General features: G+C 41.8%; 1 protein-coding gene across 2 annotated transcripts in view; it reads right to left on the minus strand.

The window, feature by feature from the left end:
• Positions 1 to 271: 271 nt before the first annotated feature.
• CHN1 (chimerin 1) overlaps positions 272 to 15744 on the minus strand; it is a 31816-nt gene continuing 16343 nt past the window's right edge. The window contains exons 3-7 of one of the 2 annotated variants that reach the window (XM_008939932.1): positions 7075 to 7248; positions 6288 to 6365; positions 4976 to 5113; positions 3857 to 3962; positions 272 to 1214 (exon numbers count right to left, since the gene is read on the minus strand). In XM_008939932.1, coding sequence (XP_008938180.1) covers positions 1043 to 1214; positions 3857 to 3962; positions 4976 to 5113; positions 6288 to 6365; positions 7075 to 7248 — 668 coding nt within the window. In that variant the 3' untranslated portion in view covers positions 272 to 1042. The remainder of the gene's footprint in view (positions 1215 to 3856; positions 3963 to 4975; positions 5114 to 6287; positions 6366 to 7074; positions 7249 to 15744) is intronic. The other variant, XM_008939940.1, reaches the window with a different exon arrangement.

The raw sequence follows: 15744 nt of genomic DNA on the forward strand, positions 1-15744 counted from the left end.
CACAAAGCAATGAAGAAAAGCCAGGTGGGTGACACCGAGACATTGTTTGGTCACAAAACATGGCATCTTGGACCACGAAGAACAAATTTTTCAAACTAAAGAGGAATTTGTGGGAACCTTAGCAAAGTGTCAAGCTCCAAAGTATGAATGGTCTCGTCCAAATCACTTCTTTTAAGTCAGAGGTTGTTCGGGGTTAAAGTTTCAATGTAAAAAAAAATTAAACACAGTATTTTTGAAACAGGTTAGTCAAGTAAAAATAAATAGCTTAATGTTAAGAGTTCTAAAAGCGAAATTTAATAAATTAATATATGCATGCCAGATAAAAATACAAAATTACAATTGTAATAGCAATAATAATAAAGGAACACTGTTCAGCATTGCAGATTTCACTGCAACCACCATAAACATCATGGAGAATTACTTAAAGCAACATTTGAAGTACACATTTTGTTTCTGTTAAAAACAAATTACTATATGGTGAAAAAATGGAAAGAAACCCAAGAAGAAATCAGCCCCAAAAGTGGCAGAGAATGATATGAAATGTCAATAAACTGCCAGAGGCTCCATTTCACATAAGCTGGCGTTCTTTTTAGTATCAGAAACCAATTACATAGAACATAAAAGCAAATTCACAACAGGTTTACACGGAGAAACATGCTGAATTACAATCACAAACTATCCAGAACAAAGATGCTGCACCAGTTCAGTTGTTTTCTCCATGGAATGAGTCTCACCAGAACAGGGAGAACAGGGAGCAAATCATGCAATAGCTTTAGGCTTTTTGTTCTTTTTTTTTTCTTTTTTAAATTTAACATGATAAACACCCAGGATTACTAGTACTGGAAAGTATGTGTTAACCTTTTTCAACATCAGCTGAATGGCACTACAGAAACAACAAAGAGTTCCTTCATTTTTATCCTGAATACATCGAAAGCTCTAGCAAATACAGAATTCAGCGACAAGAGCCATTAAATTACTTTAAAATATTCCTTCATCCATAGAACACTGTTGCTTCCTTTTTATTACAAAACCCCCAAAATATTCAAAATAAAATGTCTTCATTTTTTATAAGTGTCTCCACCACAAGTCTCTGATAACGGATGTCATTCAAGGCAGCCATCGCATCCAGTTCTGGTGCCCTCATAAGAGTTGGTCCAAAAACTATGCCCAGATTCTCTGCACTCATCAGGTTTTCCTTTTCATGGAGCGTTACTCTGTAAAAAAAGGATAGTGTTTTTCACATTCCTCCCATGCCAAATTATGCTTGAGAACCAGGGTAACTCTTCAGAAATGTTTGCCTTTCCCAAGCCTAGGAGGGGTTGCTGTTTCCAGCAGGATACACACGGATGCATGGGGTGAAACACTCCGAAGTGAGTGCAAACGCTGTGTGTGTGATGTCTCTGTCCTACCACACACACAGAACACATTTACTTGCCCGAGAGACGAGTAGTCCGTGGTGAGGGAGCAGGCTGAGTGGTGAATTCAGACAAACTGGAACCATTTTGCTTTGGCACCTTACAGAAGCACCATTTGGAGGCCACTGCTATTACGTTAGCAGTTTTCTAGTTACTAGAGACATGCTCACCCACGTGGGATTTTGCCCAGGTTGCCCTGGTGTCATGGCTCCATGTGGTTACTCTCCTCCTCTTCCCTGCCTTTAGTCACGACAGACTAACTGTGCTAAGCTGGATGCACAGTTCTCCTTGACAAATCATGTCCCATGGTGTTTACTAAGAAAAGTGAAATCATCACTTTGGGGCAGCTTTGAAACCACCAGGGTCTCCTCATTTGCATAGCTCTTCTGAACAGGTCATTAAACCTGTGCCTGGGCAGGCCTGCTTCCACCCTTGCCTCTTCTGGAGCCCTTAGCAGCCGCCCAACAGCTGAACCCCTGCTGCCTAGTTCCCATTTCCAGAGGAGGAGGTGACAGGGAGACCGTGTTCTGCTGCTCCACAGGAACCTGACCTGTTCAAAGCTGTGGGCTAGGTTTATAGGCTACCTCCAGAAATGTAATTTGCCCAAGAATCATACCTACAGGAGGCATCCTCTGGCAGGGCTACTGCAGAAACGTGCCTGCTCAGCAAATGCCAGAGCGGTCTCTGCTGCCCAAAGGTGCCGGGATGGTGTTTGTTCAGCCTGTGTCCTGCACGGCTCTGCCTCGGCACCGAGGGCAGAGGGTCCTGCACTGTGGGGAGTGTGGGAGGAGGACAGCCTGCCTGGGGTCTCTGGACACCAAGCATGCCCACTGCTGCTGTCCACTGCGACGGGGACAGTACACACAAACATGCCTTGAAGCCTGAGCTTCTGCCTTGGTTTATCCTGGTGAATTGCTTAGCTCAAGGAAATAAATTTAGGTTACGCAAATGTTTTACTACACATGATGGTTCAAAGAATCCAGAAGGATTCTCAGAAACAACTAAGAATCTAGGGACAGCAACTGAAAGTCTGGCTGAATTATTTCCCTTTTTGCCACTGTGGCATCTTGCATTGCATAAATAAATCCTTTGTATAAAAAAAAGAGTCAATATTTTTCTTCCTTTTTTTCCCCTTCTGCCTTAACTTTTCTTTCAGAATAAATCAGACTGATGTTTCTAAGCTGCTGTGTCTTCAGTTTGTAGTTATTCCAGATAAAGGAGCTGTGTCTGCTTACCTGAAGTCACCAGCAGACAACAGCCTGTCGAGCACCACAACTCTTTGTAGCAAATGTATTAAAAGGAAGTTTAAAAACAAGTGAATTTTGTCACCATTCTACCTTATCATTCTCCTGTACCAGGAACATGATGTGGAAAAGCTACTTGCCAAGTAGAACAGCAACAGCTACTCTTGAACAGGATAAGGAAAAATTAACTTCACACTTCACAAGCAGTAAGGTGTTTGTTTTTTTTTTTTTTTTTTCCCTGCATCCTTCATCCCTGTGTCCTAAACCATCCATTAGAAATGTCATTGAAATAAATGGATAAATCAGAGAGAAACCCTGTAGCTGAATTTTGCCTCAGGCACTCAGTAGCGTCAACGTATTCCTACTTGTAAAAGAACTATAAAATCAAAAAAGCAAGAGAGAGCTTAAAATAAAGTATTTTTCTAAGGAAAGGGCATGATTCTTATATATTGACAGTAAGTTCATGTTACTCAAGAAACTAAAATGGACGCCCTAACATGCCACATTGACTTTTTCTCTGCCTTCCTGAAAGAAATAGAACCTGTGCTGTTGTACTGGATATCCCTCCATCCACCAGTCTCTTTCTAACGATTTTTCAGCCCACTGATCAACTTCAATCATGTTTTCGGGAGTGGGAGAAACGTCAGACAGAACGCGATTTTGAGAAGGCAGCATGGAATAAGGGGCTCAGCACTAATGAGGAAGAGACACGTGGCTGGAGGGCCAATTAACCCTGTGCTTAATTGGTGTCAGCTCAAGCCCAGTGTGAGCCGTCTTTTTTAGGGTGTCAGGGATGACCAGGGTATACAAGACTTAGCAGAAAGAGACACCAGTCTATAGCCATTTAGCTGCATTAGTTCCTTGCCCAGGGAGTGACTTACTATTCCCAGAGATATTAACAGCTTTTTAACCATAAACATTCAGTGTAACTTCAAAAACAGCAAATTTATTAGGCAGATGACCTCTGTCCTTCAAAACTATTTTTTTTTTTTTACTTATTTCCTTTCAGTGCTTTGCAAGCGCTTTAAGTGGAATAACCCCCAGCATCTGGGTATCTGCTGCTGTGCAGACTATCATTTCCTGCAACAGTCCACCTCCAGGATTTGGTGGGCTGTGCCCAGACACTTCTGGAGGTCCTAACATGGGCTTTGCTAAAAATGAGTTGCACTTAGAGCTCTTCCCAGCTAGCCCTCCTACCTTTTCAGGTGTGCCATGAGATACCGTAATGTTTCACAGTGTGCAGGCGGGAGCATCTTCAGCGCCTCGTGGAGAATCTCCAGCTGCTCATCCGGATCCGTGGTTTCTGAAACACACATTTTCAACTGCCACCACACCTGCAGCTGGAATCCACACGCAGGAAAGACAACAATGGGGCGGTCCCGCGGCTCTGCTGGATTACTGGTTTGCAGAATCTACTGAAACCTCACAGTGGAGGATTTGCCTGTCCAAAAGAGTGCTCAGAGCACCATCAGGACGTGACTGGTTTTGGTCAAAGAGAATTCCTCAAAGCAAACTGCACTCCACCAAAAGACTCCCTGCAGCATACTAAATCCAAAATTACCCTGGCAATCCTTGCTGACTGGACTAGTTTTGCACAAACAATTTACAGGTGCAACCCTGGGACAGCAGAAGGTACTGGGAACTTTGCCATCAGTGTCTTTGGCCGTGTTCATACTACTCTGAAGGAGCCTTCTCCAGAGGACTGGTAAGGCCAGTATCTGGCCCTTGTTTTCTGCCCACAGCTACCTCACACCTTTCCAGGTGTGGCTGGTGTGACTTGCTACACTGCAGAGATGCTTCAGGCAGATGGGATGCTTGGGAGAGATGATCCAGCTGGGCTTATTGACGTGCTTGCAGACGCACTGTCTGCAAGGCCAGCCTTGAAGGTAGCCTTAGGATGAATGCTTATCAATTTAAGAAAACGCTCAAAACGGACACCTCTAGAAAACAAATTACTTATTTCTAAACATTTTCATAAATCACGTTCTTTCTGGCAACATAAAAGCAACAGACTTTAAATGTCACTGTCAGGTACCAGGGATTCATGCAAGACATACAAAGCGATGTAACCCATAATGTGTGATGAAAAGGAAACTCTCGTGGTGACAAAGGCAAGGAAAAATGTAACCACGATCATGTAGCACCACACAGTCAGGTCGTAATGTTCAGTGCATATTTAAGCTTGCAATCCTTACTAAATAAGGCATGTAGGCTAGGAGCTGATGGGACAGCTATTAAATGAATAGACACGTACTGCACAAAAAGGAGAAGAAAAGATTGAGAATGAAAACCACGAGGAAAAAGCATTGCACTTACTTGCAGACTCTATAAACTTTGGGTAGGCATCATATGTGATGAGTGGAATTGGCAAATCCCTGAAGTACAGTTTAAGTGCACCAGTGATAATATTGATATCTTCATACATATTCACAGAAATATCAGCTTTTTCCCCATCTGTGTGGAGAAGGCACTGACGTTAAAGCTTTGGAAATGTAAACAGATGTAAAAAAAAATAAAAAAAAAATTGCTTAAGCAAATATTACTAAAAAGGAAACAACTACAGATTTTGGCTTTTACAAGGAAAATGAGTTACTGGGCTTTGAAGTTCACCATTTTACTATGAAAATCTCAAGCATTTTATAAAGAAACCTATCCTTTCTTCATTTCAAATTATTAGAAAAAAAATGCAGTTTTTTATTTTTTTTTTTTTTTTTTAAAAAAAAAAACAAACCTGCCTGCCTGATCTAGCAGTATCTGTCTTGTATTAATGTGTGGAAGTTTAGCTATTTCTGAACACATTGTGCAGCTGAACAACAGATTTGACAGCACTGAGTGAGAAAGCAGGGGAGTCTGGTGAAAAAAAAGTTGAAGAAAGAAAACCAACTTCGTCCACAGCCTCCTCATTTTATAGGAAAAACATGTGTTTACTGTTCAGCTGCAGCACACTACCTATTCCTGACCACAGTGGATACAGACCCAGAACTTGGCTTCTCCAGTGCATCCCCGCCCTGCTAATGCTGCAGAGGAGGCAGATGTTGTCTGAATAGGTCCAGTCCTCTGGATAAACAGGGGAGAGAGTTTTCAGCATGGATTTTGGCCTTAATTTCTACTGGGACAGGGGGACTGCAGCTGGAAAGCCTTTCATATTCCCACTGTCTTCTCTCAGAGAGAAGAGTGTGTTGTCACTGACCTTCTTTTAGACTGTAATAATTCAAACTTGGTTTTCACCTTATTATTTTGGAGCTTTCATCCAGAAAGATGAATTTAAGTTGCACAGCCCTCTTAAGGCACTTTACCACTTGCCTTCTAACCCTCCCCCACGCCCTTAAGCATAGTTTTACTTGAAAACTAGGGCAGTAGTTCAGCAAGCTTTGTCCTTTCCTATGCACATCATTACTAAAGCACAGATAGTGATGGAAGGAGCAAAGCAGATCTCGGTAATAAAGGCCAAAGTGGAGCTGATATGCTTTCCTGATGGGAGGCTCCCCCCCTTCTGCTAGCACAGCCACTAGACTTCTTCAGTGTCTTCTGACATTGATGCAGCAGAGCACAAGACACAGGCTGTGCAGAAAAACTGCGTACATTTAGTATATGGGCACAAAATTCCAGCATGCAGGGAAGACTGTACCTCTGTCAAAGGCCATTTTGACATCTTCAATAAGATCACTAAATCCTGAGACTCTGTATAGTCCTTCAGAATTAAGACCTGCAATGAACATTTTAACGAGATTAAAATTAGTCTTAATTTTACAGTTTCCTTCCACCTAGTTCTTCCTTTGCAAGGTTCTTCACTTAAGGCAGAAAAAGCAGACATGTTTTAAAAGCCTTATCAGGCTTTTCTTTCAGAATGAAATCTTATCCTGGCCTCTTCACCTTGACCTTTACATTAACTGCCCTGTTATATTAGCACTAAATTATGTTTACGCAAGTGATTTCAGAGCTGAAAAAAATGTATTACATCAATTACAAATGATTTAAAAATAACTGAGATTAGCATACTTGATGTTCCGTCATTATTTCAGAATGAAAACAAATAATTCTAGAAAAGGATACTCGGTGTGTGGGCTAAGGGAACTAACAAGAGGGAATACATCAATACTAACTGCCTTTGTTTCAGCACATTCACTTAACTTTTAAAATAAAAATATTACTGGAAAGATAGGTGCAAATATATACCCATAAAGCAGTAACTGTCCATTAAGCAATTTCTAGCAGAATCTGTAAAAATTATAAATGGGTATGAGCCATGAAACGATGCAAAGCGTACTATTAGCTGCGCGGGGTAACTGGCAGCCATAAAGCGTCTTCGGCAGATCTGTCTGGAGCAATCATATGTTCAGCAGAAGCCCAGATGACCCAGATCAATCTAAACGGATTATCAGCAAAGCAACGCAAGTCCATTAACTGTGCCTTACCTCGAGACTCGATTTCCCTAATGCACATGTCTACTACCATTGGTCTCTTAGTGAAGTGTGCTTTTACTAGCGTTGTAAGGTCACAGCTGTATACTTTTTTGACGTGCTTCAGGTCTGGCTTGCAGTCATTTGGGACCATCTTGGAACACTGCTTGTGCACATTTAAACCACAATCTGAGAGAAAAATGAAAAGTTGGTTAGGATGGTTTTTGGTGAAAATGTATCCTGAGGTCAGCATCACAGAGTACATACAGCTCCTGCAGGATCTGACCTGATCTTGCAACTACTACCTCTGTTGAGACCTCCTAACCATCAAGTGCATGAGGTAGGGACAGATCTGAAGACAGACAGATTTTCTACCCAAGATATTTCTTCTATTCCTAGAAGACCTAACACAAAGTGACAAACTTTACATATGGGTTTTCGAATCAGAATGTAAGGGTCAATTACGTTCTGCATCACTAATACACATATTCCTATCCTGATTTAAACTTTCTTCACAAGATGCTGCAGATTTCCTAATACTTATATATAGCCTTAATGCTATTGTCATAGACTGTGAGACTTCAGGCACCTCCTGGGGGAGATGAAGTTAGGGACTGAGTCTCAGACGGCTACAGCCCCTCTCTAACATGCATTGGCAAGGCAGCCCTGAGATCTGAGTGACTTCATTGGCCCGTAAGCTCTTGCCAGGTGCAGCAGCCCACGCTTAGTGACAGGGCCCATTCCCCAGGTTGGAGTGGAGCAGAAAAAACAGCTACAGGGGTCACCAAGCTGTTGGTGGTTTCCTGCTACCGAGCAGTTTACAAAGGACTTTGCTAAGTCACAGCGATTACAATTCTGACACCATTTCACAGGGTGTTTCTGAAACAAAGTGTTTGCAGGCACCAAAACAATTCTATCTACTTTAAAAATTACTTAAAAACAACCCCAAACAAGCACAACAAATTTTTATTAAACATAAAGAAACCAATCCACAGCTTTACTATAAATATACTGAGAATGAAATTTAGTTTAAGTGAAACTTAAGTCAGGTTGTAGAAAAATGTTTATTCTGCCTAAAACCTACTCAAAACATACTGTTCATGGTGTGGGAAGGAAAAATCTCTGAAAACACCATCAATTATACAGTGAAGATAGGAAAATCAATACAGTCCCCTTGAAGCTAAACACACACTGCGACCAACTCAATCAGGCAGCAGGCCTGTGTCAGGAGCAGCCTCCCACACCACCCCATGACTCCATTTTCTCAGCCATTTCTCCTGGTCTGCAATGCAGACTCAATGGGTGCTTGCGAGGAACAGCAACCATCAAGAAAGGGGGTGAAAGTGTCTGCCACGTTCTGATGTGCACTTGGTCTACACCAAGACTCCAGCCCTACAGGCACTTCTCTACCCTGCTGCATTGCCATTTGCAGTCCTTGGATTTCTGCAGAATTAAGGGATGTAGAAGCTCGAAGGATCAATGCTTAGATGAAAATCTTTACTTTCCTCTACTATTCGCCTATAACAAATCCCTTTGTATTTAACTCCTGCTGATTTTGCCAATACTTGTTTTTTCATTAATGGTCCATAGATTATTTGACTTTGTTCTTTCTAAAATAGTAAACCCCAGAATTCATCACTAAGTTTAATTTCCACTAAGACAGCTGCCGCCTGCTGCTAAAATCACTTTACTTACTAGGCCTGTAAAGCAACCAGCTTTGTCACTTAGGATCCTCTGTAAAACATCCAAAGTCTGCTTGCAATTAAAGTTTGGCATGTCACCTTCAATCAGTCAGAATTTGCACAGATCCCGATCCAGATGAAAAGTCTGATTAAAATTCTCTGTAGCTCTTCTGTGCAGGAGCAACTCTCTTCCTTCTGAGGAGTGGTTAACACCCAACACATGGAGCTGTGAATGCTAAATTTCCCACCTGGTTGTGATTTTGTGTTGTGAACCCTGCCCTGGGCAAAGCCATACTACACAATACCTGGCTTCCTGCAAACAAGCAGGACTGCCACGGGTACCACGGGGGCCCACCCTGGCCAGCTTTGGTGGCTTGCTTTGACCCACTGCCCTCCCCTGGGCTTGCCCCAGAACCTGAGTGTCACAGCTGGTTGTACCAGAGCCCCAGGGGGTGGCAGACTCAACTGCTGTCCCTCCAGGTGTGGAGAAGTTCAGTTTGGACACTCGGATTGCTCAGTTGCCTCATTCATGACAGAGAGGAAATAGTAACAGCCAAAGCACTTGCTTTCACCCAAGCCCTTATTTAAATCCCACATTATAACTAAGTGCTTAATGACTCCAAACACAATCCACTTCATGCCAAGCATCTACCCTACTAGTTGTTCTTCAGTGTGGAAAGAAGCAGCTCTGAGCACACCAGCTAGTGCAGGCCAGGGGAGCTCCACCTATGCTTTAAATACCTATGTCCAGAGCTACACTTTGTCTGAACACTGAAAAACCAGGTTCCTCTGTGCTTTAAACAAGCAACCCAATTCATTGGAAACATGTGATCTGAACCTTTTAGTGTCTCAGTGTTTCATCTGTAACATGGGAAGGAGAAGCTGCTATTGCTTCCTCTGGGTCTTGTAGAAACGAATTCATTAAATGTTTATGAAAATGCAGAGGAAAAATTATTCATCTTTGGTGTAAGGTATGAATACTCTGCTGTTAGTAAGACCGATGTTTTTAACAACAAGAAGACAAAATACTAAATATTTAGGATTTAATAATAAGGTGTTAATAAGCAAGTACCATCCGTTCTGCCTTCAGAGTAAAGATGAAGTTGTGAAGTAAAAATAATAATTAGCCAAATAATTAGAGGCAACATCTTAACACACGCATAAAGGAAGAAAATTAAGATCACAAAGGAAATCTTAGTTCTTGACTTCCCTTACTCTGAAACCCTAAACTTTGCAATAATAGTATTTACAAATGCAAGTATTCTAGATAGAACTCCTAAAACTGGTGCAAGAAGCACCTATTCCAACATGCATGCAATGCTCTAGTATGTCTGTCAAAAAATGAAGCCTACAAGACTGGAACATCAGTGTCTCACTCATGAGGACTCATGAGTGATTTTCTGTGTGCAATCTGGCTGCTTCACACAGATAGCAATATAACTCAGAGTTATGTTTCTGGGAATCCAAGGACAATTAATACTAAAATATTAAAAAAAAAAAAAAGAAAAGAAAAAACATGCTTTTAAATAACTTATACTGGACTTCATTATTGTATTCACTGTGATCATCCTAATTATATTTATATACGAGAAAGTTTCATTTCATTAAAATATCTAACTCACAGAGATGTTTTCAACGTAAAAACCTTGCTTCTGAAAATAATTGCTATTGCTAATCCCATAGATCTAAATGGGCTTTGGATCTGACCTCATTAATACCAGAATAATAATTACAAATGCACAAGTCAACTTTTCTCCTCTCTCATTTGTTCTTCCTTTGCATTTGATTAGATATTATGTACCAGACCACAGCTTAAGGGCTTACAAAGAACCCTAAGAAACATCTAAAACCTAGAAATATTTCAGATACTTAATGCTGAGAAAATACATGAGCACTACATTCAATATTATTGAGCTGCGTGGTACCCTAATAATCAAGGCTCTTGCATCTTATGTAAGCGTAGGAGACCACCTTACTTTAGCATTTCTGCATCAATAAATACTTCCAGGAGATTTTAGTGAATTTACAATATGAAAAAATTGTATTTTTTCCAAGAAAGGTGCTGAAACTCACCAATGCTGTGCTTCCTACCAGGTGGGCCCCTCTCCCCAGCTAACAATACTTCATGAAAGGCAGAATAACCATGTCTCAGCCACTGTCTCTGGTTCAGTTGATAATTTAGGATGAAGGACTATGTCTTGCTAACTCCAACAAGGTAAAAAGCACAATGGCATCAGCTCAGTCCTCCTCTCCACACAGCACTGGGAATGTGCCAGCCTTATACTCTAACTACACTCAGCTTACTTGTCAGTAATAAAAGACAAAAATTAGGCTGCAAACTGCATATTATTATATAAAAAGTCCTCTGTTCTCATTGCTGATGCTTCATGAAAGCTTCAAAATCCATTATTTTAGAATTAACTAGGAAGGAACAAGAAAGCAGAGTCCCGAATCTCTCTGCACGCTGCCACGTGGTGAAGATCTAGGACTACTTGCCTTATTCAAATATGAGCTTCATGATTTGGCCAGGTTCAGTAAGATCAAGACAATTAATTTAATTCCAAATTAAAGGTGTGTTTACTTTTGGTTCTATCAAAATGAATCCAGAACAGAGAAGTTGGCATCAGCAGCTTTACTCTGGATCTAAATTAACTGGGAGCGTTATCCGTTTCTTACAGAATTTCAGCAGAGCTTACCTGCTGGCTGGCTGTACAAGTTGGTGAGGAGCTAATGAAAAATGCCCCTAAAGCACTATACCTGCTGATAAATCCTATAATATCACAAGACATATTTAAAAGATGCAGTCATGAACCCTTGCAGGTCAATAGGAATACTCCTGCTGACTTCACTTAATCAGAATTTCACCTTATAGAGAGATGATTTCTCAGGACTAGAATTGTAAATCATGCTTACTATTCCTTTTTACAGTGCTATAAAACTATGACTATCTTTCAAAGATATACCAGATGTGACCAAAGAACACACAGTCATAAATGCAAGAGTTTATAGGAAGTTTGGAAATTCAGGAAGAAAAAAAAAAAAAAGGGGAATAGTTTTAGATGGCAGGTTCAGAAGCTTGTGATAAGCTGCTCTGACTTTAATAGCATATTGATCTAGGAGTTCAGGGGGACTGCGACATTTCTTCTATGAGAGGTATTAAATTTAAAACAAGCCTGACAATATTTTCCTATGCAGTCTAGAAAGATGTCTGGTAATGTTTTAGAAACAGCTAATACTGATGTTAGTCCGCTAAGTTGAAAGAACAAATAATATGTTCATATTAATGCATGTGCAAAGCCAAAAGATCTATGTATGGTAATACAGCCCCATGAGCACAAATTATAAACATTTGCAGGTACTAAAATATACTCAGTTGTTGCTTTTTGTCATACCAATGCTTTGGCTTTAGTCAGTTTTAGACATCCTTTGGTCTATGATTTACTGGCTAACATGGCTGTTGATTACGCTCCATTGGAACAATACCTTATGCTACATACATCACTCTAATAATATTCTGGAATGATCCCAAAAGAAATCTGTGCATTCTGTCACTCTGAGGAGCAGCTTTGAGAGATAAAAGGTAGATTTACGTTTTCTGCTAGACTTTCTGAAAGACTCTTCAGAGGTTTATGCTAAGTGTGGGAGGGTGGGAAGCTTGGAGCTGAGGTGCCGGCACTGTCCATTGCCTTGGGCAGGTCCACTGTAGTATCTGCCACATGGGAGAACACCCTCACCTTTGGTAAGCCAACATGTGAAGATGACAATTTCCACACAAGCACAAAGGATTGGCATCGTTACTTTTGCAAGGGTGAAAAGGTCAGAAAGGAATTTGCTCTCATGAATCAGTCATGAGCTAGTAGCTTTCCTTTAATAATTTAATGCTTTTTCTGTAGCAGAGGAAGCAAAATTTTCCATTCCCTTGGATGCAGTGTGTGAACAAGCACATGAACACAGCAACACCGCTGGCCCTGCATGCTGCACTCTGTGCTCCCAAGCACAAGGGATGCAATGAAGGTCTGCCCTCTTCTTCCTCCTCAACGGAGCTGTTCCAGCCCAGGTGGCAACACCAGAGCTGCGATGCTGTCTTTGTACGTGCCACCTGCTGTCACGCAATGCTCATCCGGAAGCAGCCTTGGCCCCACCAGAGTCTTAAGCCACTTTATTAAGCAGTGCCATGGCAAAAATTGCTTCCAAACATATGTGTATGGTCCCCCAAACCTGCTACCATCCATACTACTACATCATGCACTATAGGGTACCTCATTCTCTAGGAAGTGATTTCTAGAGGGCAGCTAGTTACTTGGCAATAAAATTACCTAATACTACAGAAAAATGGAATGAAAAAAAAAGCCCATCAAACAAGCCAATCCCTCTTACCCCATATCAAAAGAATATATACGCCTGTTCCTCCAATAACTGGATAGGTTTGGCAGCGATGGTTTGAATTCATGGAAGTCTTGAAAGGCCAGTCAGTTCGTTCAAAAACTTCCCCGGCTTCTTCCCACGACACCTGCCTACTTCCTTGACAGCTCCCCTGATGGGCCGCTGGCTTGCTCAAGGCTTCCACCACCATCAGATCTGTGTGGGTTTGGAGATAAAGCTGCTTTTAGGACTTAGAGTTTCAGGAATATATAGCTCCAGAATAGCCTCTCATGGGAATGGCTCTGAAGTAAGGCTCTGCTGCCTGATTAGCATTTGAAAATTTTGGAGCTCATTCCTCACAGGAACACCACCAGATCCTGAGCTGGTGGAACAGCCTTGTCAGGCAGCATGCACCTCCTCCAACACCACCATCTGCTTGAGGTGGGCAGGGATGGCTCTCCAAACAGTCTCCTTCCCACAACCCTGATCTCTGTGGCTTTGCTTTGCTCTTGTTCCCTTTTTGGGCTAACTGTCCACGCCCTACACAGTCAGGGAAACCAGCAAAATCTGCGTGCACATCTCAGAAGAAGCCTGGATGTCTTTTTAAGGTGCAAGTGTGGGCTGAATGGGAGCCAATCACGACTGAGGCATGCAAAATACCTTGAGAGTGGGCAATGCAATGAGCACACCTTGCCTTCCCCTTTGCTCAGTTACTGTCACAAGAGTTTCAGCTGTTCTTCCAGGCACTAAAAGTGCAAGCACCATGCCTGCACAACTAATCCCTGAGGACGGGCAGGCTCCTTTGTGGTCTCCTTCATCCGTAACGCACCAGTGGAGCAACACAGGGCTGTCCAACACAAGGGATTTAACAGCAAGGCAAAACAAAAGAGCAAAGGAAATGGGGCAGCTATACCTTTGTCAATTGCTCAAGAAGGAGACAGATGAAATGATGAAATTAAACATAAGCAGTTAATTCACAGAACAATCCTGCTTTGAGATTGTACTTCAACTTTTCTGAAAATGAACTCCTGGGGCCTAGTGCCGTCAAGGCTGGCAGCGATATTGGTTGGGCTCAGTCAGTGCAGCTGGTTGCCCCCACACTGACAGTTCGAGAGATGTTATCTACTCCAAGGAAAGGAAAAGAGATAGGCAGCTGCTATGTGGACGGCAAGCTGAGGTGGTTCAGAGCAAATCTATCAAGGCAGCAGAAATGGTGCTTCATGTACAGCCTCAGAGGGTGGTACTGCCTGGTGTTAAAAGGAGCAGCTCAAAACACTATCAAAAGCATCCAGTGAAATACAGTAAAAAAACCCCAAACAGTCCCCAAACTTTAAGATAAGGTAATTAATGCTCTTACACCACTCTGTTCCAAAAAATCTTCTGATTAAATCGTTTACTGATTAACAACAACAAACAAAAGGGTACAGGAGGAGATTATACTGTAATTTGAACAGTTCTGATGGGGTGGGGTAGGGAACAGGAGCCACGCAGCAGCTTGACAAGTCTACAAGTCTACTTGGGTGGTACACTAACAGCATCATTAGTGCCATGCTCTAGTGTCTGAGAAGACAGACTATCCTCCACTAAAGCCACTGGGTGTTACATGTTTGTGTCGTTCATAAAATGGGTTCTCTGGTGCATAGCTGCAAATTCTCTTTGGATTTGGTTAATAGTTTCTCTGCTGAACACATTCTGGGCAAAGGGATAAGCTCTGTGAGCACAGGGGAGGGAGCCTTACATAGGAAGAATGTAATGAAGAATACATTTTTTTAAGTTCATGCACTGGATTTTGAGCCAGGCTAAACTCTTACGTCTTCATTAGCTTCTGCTGAGCTTCAATGTTTACACAAGCTGGTGGCACTGTAATTTCAAACACTTCTTCAGTTGTTTCTGCTTATGGCAACAGCTTCAACAAAAGCATGCTGGAGATGAAGCATGTGGTCTGAAAAGGCATATTCTTTGCATACAGATGAGTCTTCACCTCACAAAAAAATTTAAGGGCCTGTGGTTAGGGTGCAAATATTGGAAGCATGACACTTCGAGGCAGTAGGACAGATGCCTATTATAAAGATTCCCTCTAAGGAAGCAAATCTGTATTTAAAGATGTTGATGAAATAAAGATCAAATTTGAGAGGTTAACATTTATGGAAAAAGGAATTTTTTCCTGTTCAGCTGGATATACCTCCAGCAGAAGTCAGACTAAGTTCATCAATTCATTTTCTACAGGATCCAAATCCTAGATATCACTTGAAGTCTTTAGTTTGGAAGACAATAAAGTTCTCCCATGTCTGGTGGCTTGCATCAATCCCAAATGCTTTGTAGTCAAGATGACAGCCAACATCTTCCTTCCACCAATAACCATCCTTCAGATGCAAACACAGAGCCTACATTTACCTCTCATCTTTATGGAAGGAAAAGACATACTCCTCCTTTTTCTGCCCTAGAACCAGAACAAGGATAAGCTATGGAGAATCCACCTTCCAGGGGTTAACCACAGAGGAGTGTATCTGACAAGATACTAAACACACTCAAGGCTATATTTTGGCAGAGAGGGACACACTCAGTCATGCTGGACTGCAACAAAGCATGAGTCAAGGCAGTTCAAGTTGCTAAGGGATCCTTGCTGGTTGCTATGGCACGT

The sequence above is a fragment of the Merops nubicus genome, unplaced genomic scaffold (genome assembly GCF_000691845.1).
Source record: "Merops nubicus isolate BGI_N331 unplaced genomic scaffold, ASM69184v1 scaffold53250, whole genome shotgun sequence".
Taxonomy (NCBI): domain Eukaryota; kingdom Metazoa; phylum Chordata; class Aves; order Coraciiformes; family Meropidae; genus Merops; species Merops nubicus.